Source organism: Labeo rohita, chromosome 10 (assembly GCF_022985175.1).
Source record: "Labeo rohita strain BAU-BD-2019 chromosome 10, IGBB_LRoh.1.0, whole genome shotgun sequence".
NCBI classification, from domain to species: Eukaryota; Metazoa; Chordata; class Actinopteri; order Cypriniformes; family Cyprinidae; genus Labeo; species Labeo rohita.
Genome location: NC_066878.1, coordinates 400,943 through 427,183, shown reverse-complemented (window position 1 = coordinate 427,183; position 26,241 = coordinate 400,943). Strand labels below are relative to the sequence as shown.

At 39.6% G+C, this 26,241-nt stretch overlaps 1 protein-coding gene across 5 annotated transcripts; it reads left to right on the top strand.

Moving 5' to 3' along the window:
* Positions 1–291: 291 nt before the first annotated feature.
* setd1ba (SET domain containing 1B, histone lysine methyltransferase a) lies at positions 292–25,798 on the top strand. 5 transcript variants are annotated; one of them, XM_051121147.1, is made up of 19 exons: positions 292–468; positions 1,304–1,421; positions 3,574–3,728; positions 4,007–4,105; positions 4,340–4,610; positions 5,911–6,032; positions 7,023–8,057; positions 11,616–12,374; positions 13,718–13,897; positions 13,986–14,079; positions 14,177–14,379; positions 14,462–14,543; positions 14,630–15,004; positions 16,296–17,681; positions 19,611–19,786; positions 19,893–20,018; positions 21,688–21,807; positions 21,885–22,022; positions 23,422–25,798. In XM_051121147.1, exons 3-19 carry the CDS (start codon positions 3,588–3,590, stop codon positions 23,593–23,595), a joined length of 5,481 nt encoding a protein of 1,826 aa, XP_050977104.1. In that variant the 5' UTR covers positions 292–468; positions 1,304–1,421; positions 3,574–3,587; the 3' UTR covers positions 23,596–25,798. The 5 variants fall into 5 exon arrangements, with proteins under 5 accessions (XP_050977104.1, XP_050977102.1, XP_050977101.1 ...); XM_051121145.1 differs by lacking the exon at positions 292–468 and adding an exon at positions 628–877; XM_051121148.1 differs by lacking the exons at positions 292–468; positions 1,304–1,421 and adding an exon at positions 3,162–3,419 and having other exon boundaries at positions 16,296–16,748; positions 17,160–17,681.
* Positions 25,799–26,241: the final 443 nt, after the last annotated feature.

Here is a 26,241-nt window from a genome sequence, read left to right as displayed (position 1 = left end):
CCATTCTGCTTGATAAATTGGAGCTGGCGTCGCCCCAAACGCACAAGGGGAAAGAGAAGAGAGAGAGGAAAAAAGTACAAAAGGCAAATTCCAATGAGAGATGCTTGGGTTATAAATATGTCCGTTCTATACAGATCAAATTCTTTAAAAGTTGTGGAATAATAAGATGCGTATACAAAATTACACAGCCATAAATGGTGCAAACGACACGACAATTTGCATACCACATACCGGTATGTGTTGCAACAGTGTGATATATTCAGCAGAAGACTCTGAGAAACCTAAGTAGTGCGCAATCCTGCATGCATCACGTCAAATGATCCTCTGAATGGCTGGCGAATAAACTGCACCGAATGTTCTTGAAAAGGGGGACGAGAGAGCGCACAGAGGACTGGATATTCCCTTTGTACTTGCTGATTGAAATGCCACACAGTGTTTGAGATTCTTTCTCCGACCTTAAATGGTTAGGTGGGTGCAGCAGTCATATCCCGGACTCGTGGCATGCGTCCAAACTCTCAGATTACTGCTGTGTGTGTTTTTGTGCCACAGGGTTTCCAGCGCTTTGCGCAGCAGCGGCGAGGGCGCGTTTTACGCACTAGATATTACTGCGAGTTTAGTGCAATATCCTCGCGTTTCAAACGGCAAGCCCCTCTGACCACATCTTGTCAGTTTGTGTTTGCAATGATTGCCACGTACAAAGGCAGAATCGCTTGAAAGAGCGACCGACAGCCTCGCCCATAAATGGCGCGGGCGGCAGCCTTTCTTTTCCACAATGATGTCCTTGTGAAGACGCCATGTTGAAAATGAGAACAGCAGAGAAGCCATTAAACAACAGGCTATTTCTGAGGTCGCTTTGGACATGGGTCAGCAATGAGAGGTGTCTGTCATAATGATTTTTACACCTTTTTTTTTTTCACAGTTGTAATAATAACCCCCACAGGAAAAACAATACTTGTATTTTTAAAATGAGTTTGAAAGATAAATATGATTTTAATGTTACCTGTTTAAACAAACAGAAAGAATATTCCCAAATCATTTATGTCAAATAAGGTCGTATTACCTTCGGCAAGAAAAAAGAACTTCTCTGTCTTCTGAATGATGAGGAGCGAGTGAATTTCTCGTCATTCTGTCTGTCTTCAGGAAGAGAAAGAGAAGGATTGTTTGCATATTGCAATATCTAAAAGTGCCTCAAGATTTCCAGCAGCTCCACTCGTTGGAGACTGCGCAGATAGGTGTGTTAAATGGTGAATTATGTCGAAAAACGACGGCAGAAAAATGGTTATTGTCGTTTTCTTCCTTTTAGGCGTTGCAACCCAACCCCCTCTTTAAAGCCAGTGTTAAAGGATCCGAAGATGGGAATGAAAACGTTCCTGTTTCTTCATCGTTTAGGCCTGATAGAATTATTTCAACAAAATGTTAAGGTAAATATCTCTGTTAGTGTTTTGATAATTATGTATATGTTTGCAGTCATATTTATACATAATCTCTACGCTGTTATGAGACTAATAGTGTTATGAAATTAAAGTGTGCCCTTGGCGCAAGGTCAGATATACAGTGAGTGTTCACTTACTGAAAATATCAACTGACAACAGGATTTCCATTCTATTGTAAAATTAAAATAAATAAATAAATAAATAAAATATTCCCAGTATAAACATCATGAAAGAAAAATGAATTCCACATATTTCTTTAAACATCATTTTCTTTTTGTTTTTTTTTTTTTTAAAAAAAAAATATGTCTTGATATCAGTTCTGCTGTAGTGTTTTTTAAAAAAAAGTGAGGCGCAACCAGGATGAGCATTAAAACAACCACAAACCCTATCAATCATACCTGTGATTCAGCATTTTTGCAAAAGGCCAATCGTCCTTTTTTCTCTATGGCCTGCCTTGTTTGCTGAAATGTGAGAAGCAATCAATTTAAATGGATATTTAAAAAGAAAAAAGAACAGCATGCAACTGAATGTTCTGAAGACAAAGCTTTGCTGAAAACTTAGGGAGCACTAAAAAGGAATAAAAATTCAGCCAGTTCACATAAATGCTTCAGTTTAATTAGCAATCAAACATTTGTTCTGCAACTAAATAAGCAAAGACAATAAAGGTAAACTTACTTATTGATTAATGCTTGGCCCTGAACAAGGCAGGGCCTTAAAAGCAGTTGGTAATTTCATGTGTTTTTTTCTTTCTTTCTCTCTCTCTCTCTCTCTCTCTCTTTTACAGTCTAGTTAGTAATAATATAATCAAATGCAAAATGTTTATTCAGTAGCATTTTACTAAAGAATAAAATGCTGTTATATGGGTGTGCCATGACCTAGTTTGCTGGGACAAAGATGGTTTCCAGGAAGAGAAAAAAAGTTTAAAAATGTCAAAGGGATATCATCCAACATTTCATCTTCCTTCTTCTCAGATCCTGTAAACAGAAACACTGTATGTATTAAATAGTCCATAAAAGGCTGATGAAATCAAGATTTAGATCCCTTTAGGAACAAAGGAAACCCATTTTGGCCATTGAGTCCCAATGTAGGAGAAAATGGCTGCGCCTGCATTCAGCCTTCTTTCTGCTCTCTGTAGGAAGAACTGAAGGCTGTGCTTCTAATAGCTGAATCTAGCATGGTGCTTCAATCTGATTGGCCAGAGAGGGAACTGCTGTTAACCAGCCAATTGCCCAAGCACCGCAGAATATCAAACAATGTTGGGAATGGTGGAATGGATTGAGAAATGTATCACAACTGCAAGACAAAAACTAACATTAGACGTTTAAGCAAAATAATCACCGTTTTAATTTTTTTGTTTATATGAGATGACCCCCCGTGAAAGTTCATTTTGCTGGCACATTGTGAATGCAACACTCAAAACGTATTCCGGAATAAATGTCCAAATAAAAACAAAACCGCAGTTCGTTTCTAAAACGAATCTTTTGCGCTTTCAGCGCGTGTCCCAATTCAGTTTTAACAACCTTCCCCAGCGTTGCTCCTCCATGTCCATCTTGTATTTAACGTCTGCGTAAATCTATCGCGCAGATTCAACGCGTTCAAAATGTTCGTTTTTCCGCTCGAAAATCAAAATACGTTCACGTCCCACACGTTTATCCCGCATAACTCGACGTCTGCGTGTTTCTGACGGACGCACAAAAATTCTGCTTCAGCGTAACAATTAAAAACAATAAATCGAAAGTGCGTGTCGAATGTGCCGGAAGGTTGAGATAGTGGTGTATTGTGGGAGAGACAGAAACCCCAGACTAGAGGCACACAATATGTGTTGGCTCGCAAAAAGGAGGCAGTATCTTTAAAATCATGTAATGTGATCGGCGAAAGGTTCAAGATCTAGCCGTTTTATATAAAACTACTCGATCGGGCACACAATGTCCAGACCTGGAGAAAGAAATAAGCTAAATGAAGATCACGGTAGAAGACAGAGTTCAAGTAAGCTTTCTCTTTTTTCTTCCTCTGTAATGTCTGTTTCGGGCACCGCTTCAAACCCCCCATTTTCTACAACGTACTGTTTGTGTGCAAATATCAATCTTTGCCATGTCTGAATTGTGAAGCGTACTTTCTGTTTTGGTCATCTCTTCGCTAGGTTTGGCGAACGGAATGGAGAACAGCCATCCTATCTGCAGTTCGGGAGAGAAACGAAGTCATCATTGGAGAAGTTACAAGTTGATTATTGACCCAGCGTTGAAAAAGGGTTCGCACAAACTGTACCGCTACGATGGACAGCACTTCAACGTGCCGGTGAGCGAAACGAGCCGTTACGACGGAGAAATCGACCCGTGTGTTGTCGCGCTCAATGGATATAACACACTCGCGTTGTAAACACCTGACACAGCACATCAAAGAGTTTCACCGGTGCCAAACTTTCATGACTGACCACTCGTTTAAACACTAAACTAGTGAGAAACGAGCTGTGGTTGTGCTGTGGGAGTTCTGGTGACAGTGACATGCTCGGGTTGACTGTGCTGACTGTGTGTAAAGTACACTTCCTTGCGTAAATGTGCTTGTTTTGTTTGCAGAACCCCGGAATGCCACCCGTGGACATCGTCCGAGACCCGAGAATCGGTCGTATGTGGACTAAGTACAAGGAGACCGATCTCCCGGTTCCTAAATTTAAGGTATTCCAGTCACACCCCCCTGACGCATGTGTGCATTTGTCTCGAGTGTTTTCCTTAAGCATCCAGCTGCAGGACGCTTGGCGTTCACAGAACGCGTTATGCATCTAATGTTTTGTTTGCTTCTGAGTTCAAAAACAAGCGATTTAACGTTCTGTTTGAGTCACGTGTTTCCATTCAAACAGTCTTAGTTATACTTACGTTTCTGTTTTAAAAGAATCCTTCTCTTTTCCTCAGATCGATGAGTGTTACATCGGTCGTGTGCCTCCGAAGGAGGTCACGTTCGCCAAGCTCAACGACAACGTCCGAGAGGGCTTCCTCACCGACATGTGCAAGAAGTTCGGCGACATCGAGGAGGTGGAAATTTTATACAATCCGAAGAACAAAAAACATCTCGGAATAGCTAAAGTTGTTTTCGGAACCGTCAAGGCGGCGAAGGATGCTGTGCAGAACTTGCACAACACGTCTGTCATGGGCAACATCATCCACGTGGAGCTGGACCCTAAAGGTAAGGATGGATTATGTGTTAAAATATTCAGACTTGACGTTTATAGCTTTAGGGAACGCTATCTGACAGAATTACACTATAATACAGCATGTGTTTATATATTTGAATAGATTGTTTGTGACATGAAGTCACGTGTGAAAATTTACGTTGGTTGCTTGGTAACCATTAAAACTGCAAGTCAGCGGCTGAGGGATTAACTGATGTGTTGCTTTGACGTTTTACGTGAAACGAAAGCGTTTTAACTATTAATTCGATATTTAGCTGTAGTTTGAAGCGATGTAACAATTGTTTAACCTCGAGAACATATGCATGTAAGTATTTAGGTGAATATTGTGTGTTTTTGAAAATGTAGGAGGTGGTTGACCACGACTAAAATGTAATTGGTATACACATGAAAATGTCGGTAGTGTTAAACATTTCGTTGAGACTGTTTACTAAAGGACAAGCACACTGAATGGTCGTTAACCTTGTAAAAGTGAGATCCTGAAGGCAGGATGACAGCTGTATTGGGTCTCCCCTCTCTTAAAGAGACAGTACCGTTTCATCTGTTATCGTCAGAGACATGAGTGCATTGTACTGTCATTTTCTTATTTGTGTCCCTGGACCATAAAACCAGCCATAATTAGCACGGGTGTATTTTTAGCAATAGCTGAAAATACATTGTATGGCTCAAAATTAGAGATTTTTCTTTATGCCAAAAATCTATCCATAAAGATATTTTGTAAATATATCAAAACTTAATTTTTGATTAGTAACATGCATTGCTAAGAACTTCATTTGGACAACTTTAAAGGTGATTTTCTCAATATTATATATTTTTTTAAATAGTAGTATCCTAACCATAACCATACGTCAACGGAAAGCTTAGTCATTCAGCTTTCAGAAGATGTTTAAATCCCGATTTCAAAAAAAATTGACCCCTTTGACTGGTTTTGTGGTCCAGGGTCACATTTGTGTAGATCATGTCTATGTATATACAAAATATGTAGCATTTTATAGACTTGTTTTAGTAACTTTATTTTCAAGTGAGATTACTTGCAAATAGTATTTGACAAAAGTGTGTTTTCATTAAGTTTGACACTGAAATGATTTTCTTCTGTTATGTTTTTGTCACAACAACAGAAACATTATATAAGCAACTGAAAATACAACAAGGTTAAAAGTGAAATTTATGTGCGACATGTAAATTGCTTCTTTCATTCCACACTATAGCTATGTGTACTTTGTTTAGATGTAGCCCACATTGTATTTCAATAATCATGTTCACCAAAGAATTGCACATTCTCATCTGTCTGTTCAGGTGAAAATCGCCAGAGGTACTTCCAGCGTCTGATCAATGGAAGTTACACTCCGCTCACTCTTCCAGTTGGTGGTGAAGAGGCCTGTGAAGTTTCTCCACGAAGCTTGGCCGAAGCCCTGCTGGTAAAAACCAAACCAAATTATGTGATTATATGTGACATTAATTTTAGTAACTCTTAAGATTGTACTACAAAACTAAAAAGTGAAAGGCAGAGTTTTTTTGTGTTGTGTGCATTTCTTTACAGCTGCATGAAGAAATTTGTTATTAAAATAGATTTAGACAACTGGATTCATTTAATCAAATTGGTTTGTTCAATCTGGTTCAAAAACAGTGAACTGATTCAGAACAAATCCAAAATGTTTATTTATTTTATTTTTGAACTACAAATGCTCATACTATGTATTTCTAAACATCATAGTTTATTACTCCGTAGGCCAAATTAATAATTCAAAATTTAATTTAATTTAAATTGAATTGTTTTAGAGGGTAACTCAACACAAAATTGTCTCTGTATTTTTTTGTATTAATTATTCAATAATTTGTGTGATTAATGTATCTTTATTAATGTGGAGTTTAAACATGTTTAAATGTTTGAATCTTTTATTTAGTACGAAAGGTATTTTACACCAGCATACTGTATAACAGGCTGGACTTTTGAGGTTTTTATAATCTTGTATCATCACAAGTAAGTCAATTTGAATTTTGACCTATTAGTTAACACATCATTTTAATACAAAAGGCTTTTTACACTAGCACACTATAACATGCTCTCCCTCTCCAACAGTAACCTCTTTATCTCTAATCCAGTTTATCAGTTCAGCAGGTGGTTAAATGGACACCGACTGAAATGCACATAATAGCTGCTACCAGCAGAGAGCTGCACGCTATTACAACATGCACTTTGAACGGTCCCCCCTCAGTTATGGCCATTATCACACAGTGAAGCCATATGAAAACAGAGTGCTATTAGGGAGTATTTATACAATGTATTTGATTAGCGTGTTAATTGTTAATGCCATTAGAAAAGTCGAACCAGTGGTTTTGTTTGTAGATCATTTGCATTGTGTAACTCAGAAAATGTGTTGAAGTTAATTGTGTTTTTGTGTCCACAGCCTTTGCGAAGACTGTCCGAAGGCAGTTCTTCTGCAGTCGGTGGCACAGCCACGCCGGGCGGCACCAACACGCCCTTGTCCCTGGATACGGCCTACTCCAGCCTAAGGCAGGATACGCCACAGTCCCAGGGTACTCCGCACACCCCGCGCCCATCAGGCACCCCGTTCTCTCAGGACTCCAGCTACTCCAGCAGGCAAGGCACTCCGGCGTTCCAGTCGAACCGTGCTGAATCCTCAGGAGGCTACAAGTCGAGACGGCATGAAACCAAATTCCAGGACGCCTACAACCGAAGACCGGAAAGGCACTACGTCCACGGTACGGGAGGAGCGGCGCATCGTGGCAATGCAGAGCAACCGCCCAGTTTCAAGCAACATCAGCCACCTGAGCCGCCGTCACCCGCTTTTGCACACACGCCACCGCCACCGAATTTCAAAAATGCTTTCTCTCCTTATCAGCCCCCAATGCCCCCAGTCTACCCTCACACAGAGCCTTCCTTCCACCAGCCTGTTCAGCGGGAAGTGGATTATAGGAGACAGCCTCAAGCTCCGCCGCCTCCGAGCACTGACTTCATGCCTGTCAGAGACAGGCCTGCAACGCCGCCGATCCCTGAACCGCCGCCCCCTGTGCCAGAAACCCAACCAGCTACGCCTCCCCCCTCCACGCCGGAGCCCTGCCAGTCGCTGGGCACCCCGACCCAGGACTCCGAGCGCAACAGCTTGGACTCGCGCATTGAAATGCTTCTGAAGCCCTACCTGAATGAGCGCGGAGACTCGGACGCTGAGGTGCGCATGGACGGGAGTCCGATCTCCTCCTCGTCCTCTCAGCTCTCTCCTATTCCGCCTCAGCGGCCGTCGCGGCCTTCAAGCACAGGCTTGGAGGACATCAGCCCAACGCCGCTTCCTGATTCGGACGATGACGAGCCTGTTCGTGGTACTGCTTCCCTGTTGACAAACTCTAGGGCCATGTCGCCCTCCAACATGCACAGTAAAGGCGGGGTGGGAGAACCACGGACGCCCGTTGACAAAATGGACACGGTAAGACCTGAGATATGATGTTGCTTTATACCACTTTATACAATACAGAAGCTTCACAGTAATAAAAAAGAAAGTAGCAGTATAAATATTGCTTTTTATGCTTTAAAAGTTCTTTATATACAATTTTAGCTGTAAAGCACCTCTAAAAACAGACAATAATGTCATTATTCAGTCAAATTTAGTTCAGTTTTGATTCAGTTTAGGTCAACTGCACAAACAGTTCTGAAATGTCCCCTTTTTGAAGTACTGATTTAGTTTGTTCAGATGGAGTGAGCTGATAGGTAGGCCTCAATTAATTAGTAATTCAGTTTTTGAAACAGATTAAATAATAATTTTGACTTTTTATGGTCAAAATGTTCTGCTCAATGCTATAAATGTGCCAATTTGTAATTGAGAAGCTGAATAAATAAGCTTTCCACTGATATATGGTTTGTTAGAATAGGACAATATTTGGCTGAGATACAACTATTTGAAAATTTGAAATCTTAGGGTGCAAAAAAAAACAAAAATCTAAATACTGAGAATAACCAGAAGCACACAAGTTCTTAGCAATGCATATTACTAATCCAATGTTAAGTTTTGATATATTTATGAAAGGGAATTTACAAAATGTCTTCATGGAACATGAACTTTACTTAATATCCTAATGATTTTTAGCATTTAAAAAAAAATCGATAATTTTGACCCATACAGTGTATTTTTGGCTATTGCTACAAATAAACCCATGCTACTTACTTACTTACCTTTGTGGTCTAGGGTCACATATATGTATTTACCATAGCATTTATAAATGCTGTGCTTTCTTTTTTAGATACTGCTTTTTAAATAGCTTTAGTGTTGTTTGCTATTAGTTTGTAGTGTATCTAACTACACAAAGGCTTCTGATGTGGTGTTAAATATGATATTATCGTTGCTGTATGGAGGGTTTCAGGACCCAGGAGAAATGTAAGAGGTAACTACACTCATCTTCCTTTAAAGAGGCCCTTTACTTTCTCTTTTGTTTCACATTTTACCAGTAGCAGAAATTGCAGTCTGGCTGCATATTTTTGCATCTTTTTTTCTTCAAAATCTCAAAGCAAGTTTATTTCATTTAGATGTTAGTGTGCAATGTTTTGGGGGCTTGTTTAAAGCCATAGGTCACTGCTCATTTCCTTGTTTGCTTGATATTTTGCAACTCAACTCTTTGTGGCAGCAGCCCATGTTAAAAAAAACAAATAGAAGGTTTAGCCTGGCACAGTTTGTGCCTACATGTTAATCTGTACCAAATAGGCTTTCCATTAAAAAAAGAGAGAGAATACTCAGCGTCTGCAGTAAAGGCATAAATGTTTAGTGCCTAATGAGGCTCTCTTGTAAATGAACTTGTTTGCATTACAGCCCCCAGCTCTGTATTGCAAACCCATGAAATATGATCCCGCTGTGGATGCTGTCTATGTGCAACACACTTTCACTTCCTCTTACACGTAGTTCAGCATGAGAAACAATGAACAGCCGTTAGCTCACTTTTGTACTTTACTTCCTGCTTGAAAGCTGGACCATCAGGAAAGTGCTGTTCTTCTTAGTGAATCTCCAAAAAATGAATTCAACAAGAGCTGTGTCGAATCTGAAAGTGTTTGGGTTCCTACATTCAAGCTACTTACAATGATTGTTTCAAGAGAATGTTATTACCATTGCTTAGGGTTAGTGATTTAAATAGACTTTAACACTAAAAATTACATTTTGATGCATATAGTCCAATATAATTTGTGCTGTGAACAAGTCTGATTTACAGTTTTCACCTGCCGCATGATCCCAGTGAAAAGATGCTCCACACACATTGTAAACAATTGTTTAATTAATTATTGGAAAGCAAACATCTGAAGTAGTGCTACTTTTGCTTTGTTAAAAATATAGTGTTTATCACATTGTTGTAGTTATAAAAATTGGTACATTTCTGAAATAAGGCTGAAGTAAATAAAAAAATTATATTAGATGACAATAGAAACTGAAAATAAATGTTCTATTACAAAAAGTAAAACTGAAATGGTAATAAATGAAAGTGAAATGAATAAAATGATAAAAGCACTTGACCAAATCTAAAATAAAAGCTAATTAAAAATATTATTAAATATGTAAATAATACTAAAATAATATAGCTGCAAGCAGCGATTACCGGGTTTCATGCGCTTTAAGGCATTTAAGCACATATGAAAAAAGACATTACATATTATTTAACAAGCATGTAACCACCTGAATCAAGGCTTTTTTGACAAATCCAGGTAATTTACCATGGAAATGTGATGTTTTTTTAACCTTTATGATTGTTATAGCACCAGCTGTGGTCCGATCTCCATAAAGCTTTTGTAAAGTTTTGAGTTTTCGTTTAGGATTTATAGGCTTTTAGGTATATTTGGATAGGCCCCTTTTCTAAACAGCCACGTTATAGCCTCCCTAAGGGTAAATTGTAACATTTTTTGATAATTATTGACCTAGAGAGTCCAGGTAATTGTACTGCAGTGTACTGCAGTTTTTTTTCAAGGGACCAGTTTGCAAAAGTAGGATTTTTTTTTTTTGTTTGTTTGTTTTTTTTGTTTGATTGACAGCAGTGGTTCAAGAGACAAGGTTGTTCAAAATTAGAAGGTCTATCATATGATGCAAATATTGTGTGTATGTGTGAAAAAATACACAACATATTATGTTTGCGCCCTAAAAAATGCGATATCCCCCCAGTGGCTGATTTCTTTCAAATTTCTCACAGACCTTTGGGGCCGTGAGTCAAACAGGCCCAACAAGTTTCGTTCCAATCGACCTCCATTAACCTTGTCTAATAGGTGCTTAAATTCATCGGCCTATGGTGGCCATGTGTTTTGAGATACACAAATGTCCTTATACCCACTTGTGGCACTTTGGACCAAGACCATGTGTACAGATATGCATGTCGATTAGGACAAACGGTTGCATCATTATGGTCATTTTATTAGGTGTTTTTTTCTTTTATAGCACCACCAAGTGGCCAAGCTCTGCAGCTTTTTCATGTGACCTCATTCTGTTCAGAAGTTATAGCTGTTTTAGTAAAGGCAGTCCTGCCCTGAACGTTTTGGTGTCCTTTTTTGCGACGCATAGTCAAAAGTTCAACCTTTTTTAATAGTTATTGATATTCATCGGACGAAAACCTCAAAACTAGTTCACAAAAGTATGTTTTTCAAAACATGCAAAATACCTTAATATTGCGCCACTTGAGCCTGCGACTAACAGTTTACTAGTTATGAGTGATTGTGTACGTTTGAGCGCTGTAGCACCCCCCTCAGGCCAATTGGGACAAGCCTTGGCAATGTTGTAGACGGTGTGAGTACTACCTTCCCTCCCAGAGATTGCTGATCCTTAGCCACTCAAAAATTACAATAGCAGTAGAACTTCATTAGAATTTTATATTTAGATCCAGTTAAGAAGGAGAAAAAAATGATATGCTTGTAGTTGTACAAGAGTAATATAGGGGCAATTTAGGTCAATAGATAGTGTTTAAATCCACATTTGCTAGTTTGTGCACTAATGCAACAGATGTTTGGGGTTTCTTTTACACAGGGCCATCAGTCGTCAGGTGAAGACATGGAGATTTCTGACGATGAGATGCCTGGCACACCGATCGCTAGCGGGGACTGTGCCAAAAGCATTGTGGTCAACTCTGCGATGTCTCCGATGCAGACCATTCCCATGCCCCCGCCAGGGTTCCCCCCACTGCCCCCTCCACAGGCTGGCTTCCCCCTGCCACCGCCGCCTATTCCAACCGTTCCGCACCTGGCCGGCCCACCTGGCGTTGCCCCCCATCCGATGCTTCACCTGGCACATTATCCACCTGCCATAATGCCCATTATGCAGATGGACCTGATGAGCTCCTTACCACAGTGGGGCAGCGTTCACATGTCCTTCCAGATGCAGACTCAGATGTTAAGTCGCATGGCGCAGAGCCAGCGGCCTTACCCTTACCCTCACTTCATCAGCGGGGCTGCTGCAAGCGCCGGCGCTGCTGCTGCTGCCGCCGCTGCCATGCAGTTTGGGGGCCCGTATCCACATCTGTCCATGGTTGGTGCGCCTACAGGCCAAGTGGCTCACGGGCAACCCTGGCCCATGCCCAACATGCCCAAGTTCAACCCTGCTGTTCCCCCTCCAGGCTATGAGCCCCAAAAGGAAGACCCGCACAAAGCAACTGTGGATGGAGTGCTTCTGGTTATTCTCAAGGAGCTGAAGGCCATCATGAAAAGAGATCTTAACCGCAAGATGGTGGAGGTGGTGGCCTTCAGAGCGTTTGATGAGTGGTGGGACAAACAGGAGCGTTCGGCTAAGGTAAGCGCCATTTGACAAACCCAGGCCTGTTTTAAATGATACATGATGCCCGTTGTGGATTATGTAAATATGTCTGGAAATGAATGATAACAAAGGCAGCAAATTTGGTTTTCAAGCTATTTAAGTCGTGCCAGATACAAAATCACTGTCAAGTTGATAGGTAACTTTCATAAATAATGTTTACCTTTAAATGACTTCTCGTTCAACACTCTAAATAGACTACATCATGGACATACATTACCAGTCATTTAGGATTTTTAATGTTTTTTTTAATGAAGTCTTTTTTATTTATTTGAAGCCTGCATTTATTTGATCCAAAGTGCAGCAAAAACAGTCAAATTTGTAAATATTTTTACTATTTAAAATAACTATTTTCTATTTGAAAGAATTTTAAAATATAATTTATTCCTGTGATTTTAAAGATGCATTTTTAGCATCATTAATTCAGTCATTAGTGTCACATGATCTTTCAGAAATAATTCCAATATGCTGATTTGCTGCTTAAAACAACTTTTATTATTATTATTATTATTGGTATTATTATTATTATTATTATTATAAATATTGTATTGTAAATACTGTTTTAAATATTGATAATAATAATTAAAAAAATGTTTCTTGAACAGCAAATCAGCATATTAGAATGATTTCTGATGGATCATGTGACACTGAAGACTGGAGTAATGATGCTAAAAATGTAGCTTTAATCATATGAATAAATTACATTTTAAAATATTCAAACAGAAAGCAGTTATTTTAATTAGTAAAAAAAAAGTATTACTGCTTTTTGTATTTTGGATAAAATAAATGCAGGCTTGGTTTTTAAAAACATTACAAATGTTACTGTCCATGTACTTTTGACTGGTAGTGTACTGCAAAATTAATTGCTGCAAACCCTTTTCAAGAATGTTTTTAGTGTCATGTCAGAGTTTGAACAAAACAACGTTTTTGACTTGTACAGTACATTGGATTAGCTTTCAATAATAATGCTGTTTTGAAGCGTTGATTTAAACTCTTAAATACCCAGTTATTAAATTTATTCGACAAGCAAAAGTTTTAATAATGCAATAATTGGTTTAAATGAATATAATATTATTACATTTCCTAAAACCTTTCTGGGATGGGTTGATAAGTCTAGTAGTAGACAAACTTGGACAACAATATCCCTAACTTCTGTAATTCTGCTCTTAATTAAATGTTAGCTGATTCCAGAACTGAATGTTCCAGAGAGTTTTCGAGTAATTATTCAAAAGGAAATCCACAGTTTATTAAATTTTCAAACCTGAGGTCATGTAATTATACTAAAAGAATTATCTCTAATCATCATGTTTATGCACCTGCAGGCTACGCTTACACCTGTGAAGACAGGTGAGGGCAAAGACGAGGAAAAAGAACGGGCCAAACCCAAAGAGACTATATCCTCAAGCTTACTGGAAAACTGGAACAAGGTTGAAGGTCTGGGCTTTGAGGGAATGGGCCTCAGCATAGGCTTGCGCGGTGCCATTCGGTTACCATCCTTCAAGGTACCAAACTACCACCTTGTGTTTTTGTTTGTGTGCTGTTGCACTTTTAAAAGTTGCTTATTAACAGTTGCTACTCATTTGCTTGTAGGTTAAGAGGAAACAGCCCCCTGAGCCGACATCTACCATTGACAACAAGAGAGTGCGACCATCCACACCTGTCGATGATGAGCTGGAAGATGAAGGTGTGCTTACTCTGCTCTCAAACTGAAAATTGGACAACCATTTCACACTGAATAACTGCATTTTTTTGTAAACTAATTTTGTATGGTCTGTTCTCAGAATCAGAAAGAACAGATCTTCGCACGGATGGATCCAGAACGGATGGCGGTGGTTCTTCTGCCAAGAGAAGGCCAGCCAGACCTCTGGAGCTGGACAGCGAAGGTGAGGAGGAGGAGGAAACCTCTGGGAAAGAGGAGTCATCGCTTTCAGACCATGAAGAGGAGCCAGTGGAAGAAGCCTCTGTGAGGTTGTCCTCTGGCACGGTGAGCAACAATCCACAGTACTTTTTAAGAAACCTTAATCATACAAAACTTAATTGAGCCTAACATAAACATGCCTTCTTAGGATATGGAGGACGAGGAAGATGATGAAAAGAAGAGCGAATCAGACTCCAGCGAGAGTGAATCATCTGACTCATCAGATGACGGTAATGGCGAGAGGTTGATTAATATTGTGCCCTTGTGGTCACTGTAATTGGCCTGAGGTAATGACCTTCACTATTTCCCCCCCCAGAGTCTTCTAGCTCATCGTCCTCCTCCAAATCTGATTCTGATTCATCTGGGAGCGACAGCTCGTCTGACTACGAATCGAGTTCAGGGGAGGAAGAGGAGGAAGAAGAAGAGCAGGCAGTGGGAATGGAGGATGAAGATGAAGACGATGCACAAACCTCATCGACGTCCTCATCTTCCTCATCCTCGTCTTCTGAAGACGAAGATGTTGAGGTAAAAGCTCCCAGTACCCCCACAGGACCACCACCAGAAGAGGAACCAAACGAGCTGGGCAGGCTGGACGCGTTAGATGAGGCAGAGATCGATCAGAAACATACTGCGGTGAGCTCAATCAAGTCTGAAGACGACGTGTGGCCTCCATCACCCAAAGGATTGCCAGGTTAGAATCTTGACTGTTTAGAAGCTTGATGTTCTTGTAGCTTTTGAGTATTTCAGGGTTCGTACAAGGTGCTTAAAGTGCTTGAAGAACTGAAATTACAGCCTGGAAAACCCTTGAAAAATTATTAGTAGCAAGTCATTTAGAGTCATTTATGCTGGAACCACTCAGATTGATTCAAACTTGTGACTTCTATTATTCATTTTAACTGATTCACTAGAAAACCAGGTCAAATTAAAAGAGCCTTTCATTTTCGAATTTCAACATCACTTCTAATGACTTTAAAAGCACATAAGGATGGGTGAAATGGAGCTTTTTGAAATTCCGAATCAGTTAAACCATTACATCGCAAAATTATTCGAAGTGCTCCAGTCGGATTGCGTATCGCAAATCATTTGCTTCATATTCATTCATTATTTGATTAAGATCGGGACTTCGGAGTGCATATTGTGAATCGTTTGGTATATTTTGGAACGGGTTTGTGAATCATTTTGCGAATTGAATGATTCAAATCAAAGATTTGCACTACGCGAATTTCAGGTCGAAGTCAAATGATTCTCGATTTGAGTCCTGATCTGAAATGATGGTTTGCGAATCATTATTCAGATTGGGACTTCGGAGCAGGTTTTCAAACCATTTGATTGATATCGGTACGGGTTTGTGAATCATTTTGTGAATTGAGTCAAATGGTTCACGATTTGAGTCCTGATCTGAAATGATGGTTCGCGAATCATTTAATTTAGATCAGAACTTCGGAGCATGTTCACAAATGAGTGCAGAGTGCGAATCATTTGATTCAGATCAGGACTTGGGTGCAGGTTTGGGAATCATTTGATTTAGTTTGGGACTTCGAAGCATGTATGGTGAATCATTTGATTCAGATCAGGATTTCGAAGCGATTTTGAGAATCTTTTTGTCTGTTTTTTATTTTTTTATTATTATTTTTTTTTCTTAAACAGTAGAAAACATCAAAACATTAAGACAGTGAAGTCTTAAAGAAAAAAGTATAAACAAATACAAATCTCAAATAAAATTACCTGTGGCTTTACTATAGTAAAAGTGTAGTGATATTTTGCATGTGCTTCACTTTATTTTTGCCATTTTTTGTTAGTATATTTTTATTTATCTATCTTGTTTAGAATTTGAAAGATAAAACATCATTTGATAAGTGAGATCTCTGATTGAAGTCCTTGAAAATCCAAAAAGTAGTGCTTGAAAAGTCCTTGAAAGTCCTGTGTGAACCCTAGTATTTTGTGTTGAAGTCAGATCTTGATAGGTTGTCATCTCTTTTCAGCTGATGAACCTGACATTGAGTTGCCAGTCAGTATTCCAGTGCCCAAAGCTGAACCTGCCCTGGAGGATGTCAGTAGCTTGCGGCCACCCACCCCAACAGGTTCGTTTGCCGACAGCGATCAGGACACCCGACCAAAGATCCCTGCAGAAGACGTTCCCCGTACCCCCGGTCGTGATGGCCCTGTTTCCCTAGAATCAGAGGCCGCGATCCCTTGCTCTCTTCCTACGCCCTCAATGCACCTTCCTCTTCCCCCCAATCATGCCCTTGAAGCTCGATCCCTTCTGCCGCCTCCTGAAGCTTTGCCGGATATGCCTGTCCGTGGGCGGTTGCCTACGGAAGAGGACATCCCACGCACACCGGGGAGAGATCTTATGGACAGACCCCGGGGCTTGGGCAAGTCTCAGAGCACCGATACGGTTCCCGTTACACCAGGTAGCGACACGCCGCTAACAGGTAACAGCTTGAGCTCGCCGCATATCCTCGGCAGCCCTTTCTCTTACCCCGCTCAATCCCCTGTCCTCAGCGCTGGTATCCCTCGGACTCCGGGTAGAGATCTTACTTTCACCCCAGCTTTCCCTGACTCTGCTGCTTTATCTGCAGGCCTTCCCATTCATAGGAAGGCCTCGTCGGAGAGCTTGGAGGAGAAGTCTCTCTTTAAAGAGCCTCTACTCAGCGCCTCTCCCCAGGCCAGCCTACCTAACAATGCAGTTTCTTCCCCATTCCCTGGTCCTCCCCTTCCTGCTGCTTCACTTCCGGAGCCACCTCTGCCTCCCCAAGCCTCCTCTCCCACTTCTGTAGAGACTTCCTCTCCTCCTGCTCCAAAAGACCTGCCTGTTCCAATGATAGATGTTCCTGTGCCCTTAGATGCTACTCCAAGCAAGAGGAAACCGGGACGTCCCAAGTCTAAAAAGACACCTGTGGCGAGCCCTCCAGATTCTGAAGAGCCTCTAACTCCAACGGTGGACTCTTTACCTCCAGATCTACCAGTAAACGACCTGGACCTGTACCCAGACCACCCTCCAGAGACCTTCAAAGTAGAAGATGGTGATTCCACAGCCTTGGAGGAAGAGGAACCTCAAACCCAGACGGTCTTACCTGAGGTGGACGACAGGATGTTTTACGTTGAGGAACCTATTCAGAAGACGCGCCGACAGAGGCGGGGCTGGCAGGAGTTGTTGTTGTCCATGCATTCCCCTGTGACATCACCACGCCGCCCCAGCTTCCTACCCCGCTCAGACTTTGAGGAGATGACCATCTTATATGACATCTGGAATGACGGCATTGATGAGGAGGACATCCGCTACCTTAAGGTCACTTACGACAAGATGCTTCAGCAGGACAATGGCAACGACTGGCTCAACGACACCCTCTGGGTCCACCATCCTCATATCCTTTACTGCCACAATGCTAAGTCACCAGTAAATATGACGATTACTTTTTTTAAAGGGATAGTTCACCCAAAAATTTAAATTCTGTCATAAATTTCTCACCCTCATGGCGTTCCAAACCTGTAAGACCTTTGTTCGTCTTTGGAGCACATTAAGATAATTTGGATGAAATCAGAGAGCTTTCTGACCCTACATAGACAGCAGTGCATTTACCACATTCAAGGCCCAGAATGGTAGTAAGGACATCATTAAAATAGTCCATGTGACATCAGTGGTTAAACCTTAATTTTAAGAAGCTACGAGAATACTTTTTGCGCACAAAGAAAACAAAAATGACTTTATTCAACAATTTCTTTTCTTCTTTCAATCTTCGACGCACGTTCATGACAGTACTATGATGCATGCAAGAAGAAATTGTTGAATAAATTTGTTATTTTAGTTTTCTTTGTGTGCAAAAAATATTTTCGTAGCTTTGTAAAGTTAAGGTTGGACCACTTATATTTTAATGATGTCCTTGCTACCTTTCTAGGCCTTGAACATGGAAGTTGCGTTGTTGGGTCAAAAAGCTCTCGGATTTCATCAAAGATATCTTTCTTTGTGTTCCTAAGATGAACGAAGGTCTTGCAGGTTTGGAACGACATGAAGGTGAGTAATTAATGACGGATTTTTTTTTTTTATGGTGAACTGTCCCTTTAAAGGAGAGGTTTTTACAGATAAAAAAAATGTACAGATAATTTACTCACTCTCTTGTCATTCAAAATGTTTGTATCTTTTTTTCTTCAGTCGATAAGAAAATTTGTTTCTTGAGAAAAAAATTCAGGAATTATCTCCATATAATGGACTTCAATGGTGCCCCCAAGTTTGAACTTCCAAAATGCAGCTTCAAATGGCTCTAAACAATCCCAGCTGAGGAAGAAGACCTTAAGATCTTATCTAGCAAAACAATCAGTAATTCTTATAACAATTTGACAGTTTATATACTTTTAAACCTCAAACGCTCATTGTGTCTAAGTCTGTGTGAACTGTTTTTTCTGGTTCAGTACAGTCAAGTTAGGGTATATCTCAAAACTTTTCTTCCCCAACTTTAAAATCGCCCATTATCACTGCAGAAGTACGGACCCAGTGTTTACAAAGTGAACACGCAAGGACGATCAAACACCCTTTACAAAAAAAGCTAAAACACTGATGGGATGATTTTCATGTTGAAGAAAAAAACGAGACTAGAGTTTTTCGACATACTCTAACTGTATTGACACATGTGCATCACAGAGACGAGACAAGGCGAGCATTTAAGGTTAAAAAATATATAAATTGTCCATTTGTTTCAAAAATGACCGATCATTTTGTTAGATAAGACCCTCCTTCTTTCTTGGCTGGGATTGTTTAGAGCCATTTGAAGCCGCATTTAAACTGCATTTTGGAAGTTCAAACTCAGGGCACCATAGAAGTCCACTATATGGAGAACATTCCTGAAATGTTTTCCTCAAAAAACATAATTTCTTATCGACTGATGAAAGAAAGACATAAACATCTTGAATGACAAGGGGGTAAGTAAATTATCTGTAAATTTTAGTTTTGGAAGTGAACTCCTTTAAGTGTAAAATCCTGTTAAAGTGGCTGTTGGTAATTTTTGTGACCCTAGTGGCAGCAAATGGAATTACATTTTTTAAAATGCTATGAAAAATTTGGGGGATTGTTTGGGAAAGTCATTTAGTTCTTTTTACAGTTTAGTTTGGTGCCACTAGGGGTAAAAAAAAAATTATGCCCCTCGTGGCTTTAAATGGAATAACGAAATTGAAATACTGTTTTTGTTGACAGTATTGTGATGAAATTATTACATCCACTAAAATTGCTAGTATTCACAGACCTGCGATGTGAAGACCTGTCTGTTCATGTAAAGAAAGTTGTTTTCTTGACTCCTCTGAACCTACCAACATGGGCAGCACATCAGGCCTGAAGAAGAAGAGGAAAGAGGATGGTATACGCGACCATGTCACCGGCTGTGCCCGCAGCGAGGGCTACTACAAAATCGACAAGAAAGACAAAATGAAGTACCTAAACAGCTCACGCCTGCAGTCTGAAGAGCCTGATGTGGACACTCAGGTGGGGCGCAGTGATAAATACTGGAATTTACTCGCAATCAATACTTCATTAAGCTGGTTTGCTGAAGGTCCTGAGGTTGAATGTGTTTGTGTGTGATTTCTCACAGGGGAAGAGTATTCCAGCACAGCCCCAAGCGTCCACTAGGGCAGGATCAGAGCGGCGGTCTGAACAGCGCCGCCTGCTGTCGTCCTTCAGCTGCGACAGTGACCTCCTTAAGTTCAACCAGCTCAAGGTAGGTGTTTATTAGTGCTGTCAAAATTAACACAGGCAATGAATTATTGTTCAGTTATTGGCATTAAAATATTTAACGCTGTTAACGCAAGGGCAGGGCTAGGGTTGGCCAGCCTTCTCAAAACTGTTGCTTCTGTCTATTTTCTTCATAAGAGCTGTTTACTTAGTCACAGAACATCTTTATGACCACATCAAATGGCAGACTTTTCAGACACGCACTCCAACTTCACTTCAGCGCCGGGTGCTAGTCAAACCTGTCTTGTTATACTGTGCATACACAAATACACACAAATGTGGCAGCATATTAAAGTGCAAATAAAATTACGAGTATGCGTGTCAGATCCGCATCACGTTCAGCAATGGCAGCTCTTGAAGTAATGGCAGCCAAATAAGCTAATAACCCAGCTGCTGCAATGCCTATTAATCAAAGAACAAAAGGAAAAAGAGGAAATCAATAACTTTTATAGCTTGAAGGATTAGTCTATATTTAATTTAGTATTTAGTGTTTGATAACTTTATTCATTTTCTGTATATTTCCTACTTGCTTAAAGGAGAACTCCACTTACAGAACAACAATTCACAAATAATGTACTCACCCCCTTGTCGTCCAAGATGTTCATGTCTTTTTGTCTTCAGTCGTGAAGAAATTATGGTTTTTGAGAAAAACATTTCAGGATTTTTCTCCATATTATGGACTTCATTGGTGCCCGGATTTTGAACTTCCAAAATGTAGTATAAATGCGGCTTCAAAGGGCTCTAAACGATCCCAGTCGAGGAAGAAGGGTCTTATCTAGGGAAACAATCACCATTTTTGGTCATCCAGTGTTTACAAAGCGAATGTGCAAAGACTAAGAAACTGTAAGTAAGTTTGTAAACGCTGTTTACAAACAAAAAGGTACAACGATGTCCTCCTCAAGTTTTTCGCCATACTCAGTACACAGACGATGAACTTAGATGTGATTCGTAGCAGTGATGGGAAGTTCAGATCATTTTACCGACTCAGACTTTTGAGTCTTGTTCAGCAAAATGAACAAATCTTTTTTCAAGTCCTTTCGTTAATTTTAGCAAAATATAATTTAAATGTTACGTGTTACTTCCCCAACACATCTACTGCTTATACAAACGTTGATCACACTACAAACAAGACAAAACTATAATGCTATAAGAAACAGAAAAGATTAATTCATTGTTTACATTGTTTTTGTTGCATTTAAACTATATTTTGGAAGTTCAAAATCGGGACACCAATGATGACCATTATATTGAGAAAAATCCTGAAATGTTTTCCTCAAAAACCATAATTTCTTTACGACTGAAAAAAGAAAGACATTAACATCGTGAATGACAAGGGGGTGAGTAAATTATTTGTAAATTGTTGTTCTGGAAGTGGACTTCTCCTTTAAGGCCAGAGGTAAATAATGGATTTGTAAAGATTGTTGTAAGTTCACTTAAATTAGAAGTTAATATCTTTTAGAGTTTAATAAATAATTAAAATTGATAGCTCTCAATTATATGACCTTGAGTAAGACAGATATTAAAAATATACAGTCTTTGTTGTTTGTATTTGAAGATTGAATGTGAAATTATTGCAATGTAACAGTATCTCACAAAACATCACCAATCAAAATGTGAGCCATGTCAAAATCTAATGAGTCACAACTTCTCCACAGTTTCGTAAAAAGAAGATCCGTTTCTGTAAAAGTCACATTCACGACTGGGGATTGTTTGCCATGGAACCTATTGCTGCTGATGAGATGGTTATCGAATATGTCGGCCAGAATATTCGACAGGTAAGCGTGAAGCCAACCAAACTTTCCGCATCTATGCCTTTTCCCGGTCTGTTTGTAACTTTCTCGTCTCTTTTCAGGTTATTGCAGACATGCGAGAGAAGCGCTATGAGGAAGAGGGCATCGGCAGTAGCTACATGTTCCGTGTGGATCATGATACCATTATAGACGCAACCAAATGTGGCAACTTCGCCCGCTTCATCAATCACAGTTGCAATGTGAGTTTGCTTGTATGAGGGTTTGTACAAGGGTTTAAAATGCTGAAAGTTCTTAAATAGGTTTTATTTTCTAATTTAAGGCCTGAAAAACCTTTGAAAATATCAATATTCCTGAAGAGGTACTTGAAAAGTACTTAAATTATAGAAAGACAGTGGATCTATGATATAAGTGTGAAAAATATGTGAACCAAATCAACTGAATCATTTACACTGGATCTGCCTTGATTGATTCAAACTTGTGACTTCGATCATTCATTTTAAGCGATTCACTAGTCAGATTAAATTAAAAGAGCAAATGTTAAAAAGCACATAGTGATGGCACTGAAAATGAATGAAGTGATAAGATTCACTGTTTCTAAATTCTCCAATCTAATCGTATATTGCAAATTATTTGTTTCAGATCAGGATTTCAAATCGAATGTCTAAATTATTTGTTTCAGATCAGGACTTAAAAACGCATATTGCAAATCATTTGATTCAGATCAGGACTTCAGAGTGCACATCGCAAGTCATTTGAATTAGATTGGAACGGGTTTGTGAATCATTTCAGGAATTGAGATTCACGATTTGAAGTCCTAATCTGAATAATGATTTGTGAACCATCATTTCAGATCAGGACTTGGAGCATGGATTGCACATCATTTGACTTAGATCGGAACTTTGCATGTTGTATTTCAGTTAATGTCATAAAATTTGAAGTCCTAATCTAAATAATGATTCGTAAACCATCATTTCAGATTAGGACTTGGGGCGTGGATCGCAAATCATTAGATTTAGATCAGAACTTCGGAGCGCAGATAACAAATCATTGATTCAGATCAGGACTTTAGAGCATGTATCGCAAATTGAATGATTCAAATGAAATCATATTGCAATATGTGATTTGATGTCCTGATCTGAATAATGATTTGTGAACATTCATTTCAGATCTGGACTCAGCATGGATCGTGAATCATTTGACTTAGATCAGAACTTTGTGTATCGGAAATCATTTGATTCAGATCGGGTCCTCAGAGCGCATATTGCGAATCATTTGATTTAGCTCGAAATGAGTTTGTCAAGCATTTTTTGAATAGAATGATTCAAATAAAATAATTCACTATACGCGATTTGAAGTACCGTTCTGAATAATGATTCGCAAACCATCATTTCAGATCTGGACTCAGAGCATGAATCAGGAATCATTTGATTTAGATCGAAACAGGTTCGTGAATTGTGAACCTGAATTTGAAACGGAAGACATTGTTTGATAAGTCCTTGAAAATCAAAAAAGTAGTGCTTGAAAAGTCCTTGAATTTCGTTTTACAGTATCTGTACGAACCCTGTTGTACGTTCGTAAACAAAAGGTAATTTTGAAGTCAAAAACCATATTAACCGTGTCCTACTTTGTGTTTCGCAGCCAAACTGTTATGCCAAGGTCATCACTGTGGAGTCGCAGAAAAAGATCGTCATCTACTCCCGGCAGCCAATAAATGTCAACGAGGAGATCACCTACGACTACAAGTTCCCCATCGAGGACGAGAAGATACCGTGCCTCTGTGGTGCAGAAAACTGCAGAGGAACCTTAAACTAACCCAAACATATAGGTGAGACTTAATATATAAAAAAAACATGCACTGCCCTAAATAACAAGCCCAGACGTCCCGTCTTCTGGAGCTACAGAGGAAATAGTGGATGAGATCCAACACATCCACTGGATATATCGTGCAGCTAAGTGTCTGGGACTTCTTTTTTCTACTTTTACAAGATTGTTTACGAATTACAGGTGCTCTTTCAAGCATAAAAAATGAGTTTTCTACCACTCTTCCATTGACCTGTATGGAAATGAACTTATTTTTTCCCCTCCCCGAAAATATCTGGGCACTCACTTTGTTGTCTGCCCGTTTGGCACAGTTTGTCTCGTCGGTCCCCTTTTCCCTCTGCGGTTTGGTTATGGAGAGACCTCCCCGTCCCTGAACTTGGACCCCAAATACTTAAGCTGCTCACAAACGCACAGAATTAATTTTTAAAAAAGCATTTTTGTCCTTGTCCTCTCAGCCCGACTTGTATGAAGTTTTGTTTATCGTCGGACTTGCCCACAAGGTTTAGCATTCGTTGTGACACTAACCATTGTTGGGGGAATTGGGTCAATTGTCTTCAGTTTGCAGAACGTACAAAAAAAGCACACCTGCGCCGGCCACAAAACAAATCGGTAGAAAAGGTCCACAGCTCAGGCAAATTTACACAAAGCAAAACGCGCCTACGATATTTCAGCCAGCGCTGCGTGTGGCACCTTTGGACTGGAAATTTTTTAAAGCATCAAAAGCAAAACCAACAATACACTACAGTTTATTTTTCCTTTATTCAAGCCATTTTTTGCAACCGTCTCTGTGATGTTTGGATTTGAGTGTGTCTGCTGCCCTCTAGCTGTTGTAAGGTTTAAAAACAGAAGGCTGCTTCTCCTCAATCAGACTCCAGTTTAAAGCTGTACAGCCTAGTATTAACTCATGTCGGCTCACTATTTCAGCAGATAAACATGCAGAGGCATCATGCTTCATGCATGTTCAGTCAGCGATGCTGCTATTCTACAAATGCGCACGTCTCTCCACCAGTTCACTTTAAGCGAAATCCACCTGCAATGGTTTCAGCATGGGTTTTCATAGTATTAGGAGTTCTCGGTGAGCTCTGATGCTTTTCAGCTATTAAATCTAATCTAAATAGATGCACCTGTGTTTAGAATATCAAACCCTGGAGTATTAGGTCCGTCGATCTGAAAACCTCAGCAGTGGACCCATAAAATCGAATAGAGTGCCAAATATGTACTTTAATGTGTGACGGCTCCAAAGGCAAACCTACTTCCGTCTGTCTCCTCCTATGTGTGTGTGTTTGTATGAATGAACCTAAGTTCACTGGTACTTCGCGTGAGCCTTTGGCTCAGTATTTAACCATCGAAAAAGCTATCACAGCCTCACTCAGCCAAATTTCCCTTTGAAAGCCGAAGACTGTCTGATCTGCAAGGCACTGTGCTTTTCTTTGTGATTTGGTTATGTTTATAAATGCACTAGAGGCTTCCGACACCCCGCCCCCATCAAAGCCAAACGGCACTCGTAAGACCAAGCTATGAAACGTGTCCTTTACATTAGTTCACTCACAGGGTAAGGTCTCCCCGCTTTTTGTTGTTTTTCTTTTTAAATATGTTTATATTGTACAGGATCGTAATGATTTGTATAAAGGAATGAGGCTTTTTTATCACGACGATGGGGAGTGATGATGCATCGTTCTGCTTTTATGAGCGACGAATGGAGTATTTAAAATGAATATTTTTCAGGGATCATTATATGAAAAAAGGGGTTGAATAGCTAATTTAAAGAAAATGATGCATCTTGTACATAACACAGATTTGTACTTCCTTTTGAAAGATTGTTTCTTGTAGAAACGTCTTTTTTTCTGCCCATTTTCCTTTGGATTCTTATGTGTAAATACTTTAACTGTGAATATATAAATATAAATATATATATTTTTGTTCCTGAGGATTTGCTACAGCGTCACGGCTCGGAAAGGTCTATCTGACAGTGAGTACAGAGAGCTGGTGGCAGTATTTTCAGCTTGTGTCAAGCTTTATTTTTTATTTTCGGTTGTAAATTCTATGAAAATCTGTTTGCAGTGTGGGGGGAAAAGCATTATCATTCAGAAATGGCAAGGGACATTGGTGAAATCGACCTTGATCCCCTGTCTATTTATTATACCACAAATGTATGGAAAAAAGATCATGGAAAAATAAAGGATTTTTTTTTCAACTGCCTTGTCTTGGAACTAATCTTTTGATCTTGTTTTACATTTATATAACGTTTATTAATCTGGATGTTTTCTTCAGGTGAGATCCTGTGCACAGAATTAGCAGGAGCAGGATTTTGAATGTGATTTTAATTACGATTAATAACTTCACATATTTGTGTCAGTAGGAGGGCTAAAGCACACTGGGGTCTCACCATCTGCCCTTCATATTGCCTTCCATTACTCATAGCTCTATTCATAGGTTTACCCTTTACTGTTACTAAAGGCATTTGAAACGATTCAGTTATTATATATAATACACTGACCAAAATTATAAACGCAACACTTGTTTTTGCCCCCATTTTTCATGAGCTGAACTCAGAGATCTAAGTTTTTTCTATGTACACCAAAAGCCTATTTCTCTCAAATATTGTTCATAAATCTGTCTAAATCTGTGTTAGTGAGC

What these genes read in the sequence shown, in the direction of transcription:
- setd1ba (XM_051121144.1), top strand. Translation starts at nt 3,359, where the DNA reads ATGTCCAGACCTGGAGAAAGAAATAAGCTAAATGAAGATCACGGTAGA. An exon ending in CGGTAGAAGACAGAGTTCAA is followed by an intron (nt 3,420 to 3,573) that starts GTAAGCTTTCTC and finishes TCTCTTCGCTAG; the next exon opens with GTTTGGCGAACGGAATGGAG. An exon ending in TTAAGTTCAACCAGCTCAAG is followed by an intron (nt 20,019 to 21,687) that starts GTAGGTGTTTAT and finishes ACTTCTCCACAG; the next exon opens with TTTCGTAAAAAGAAGATCCG.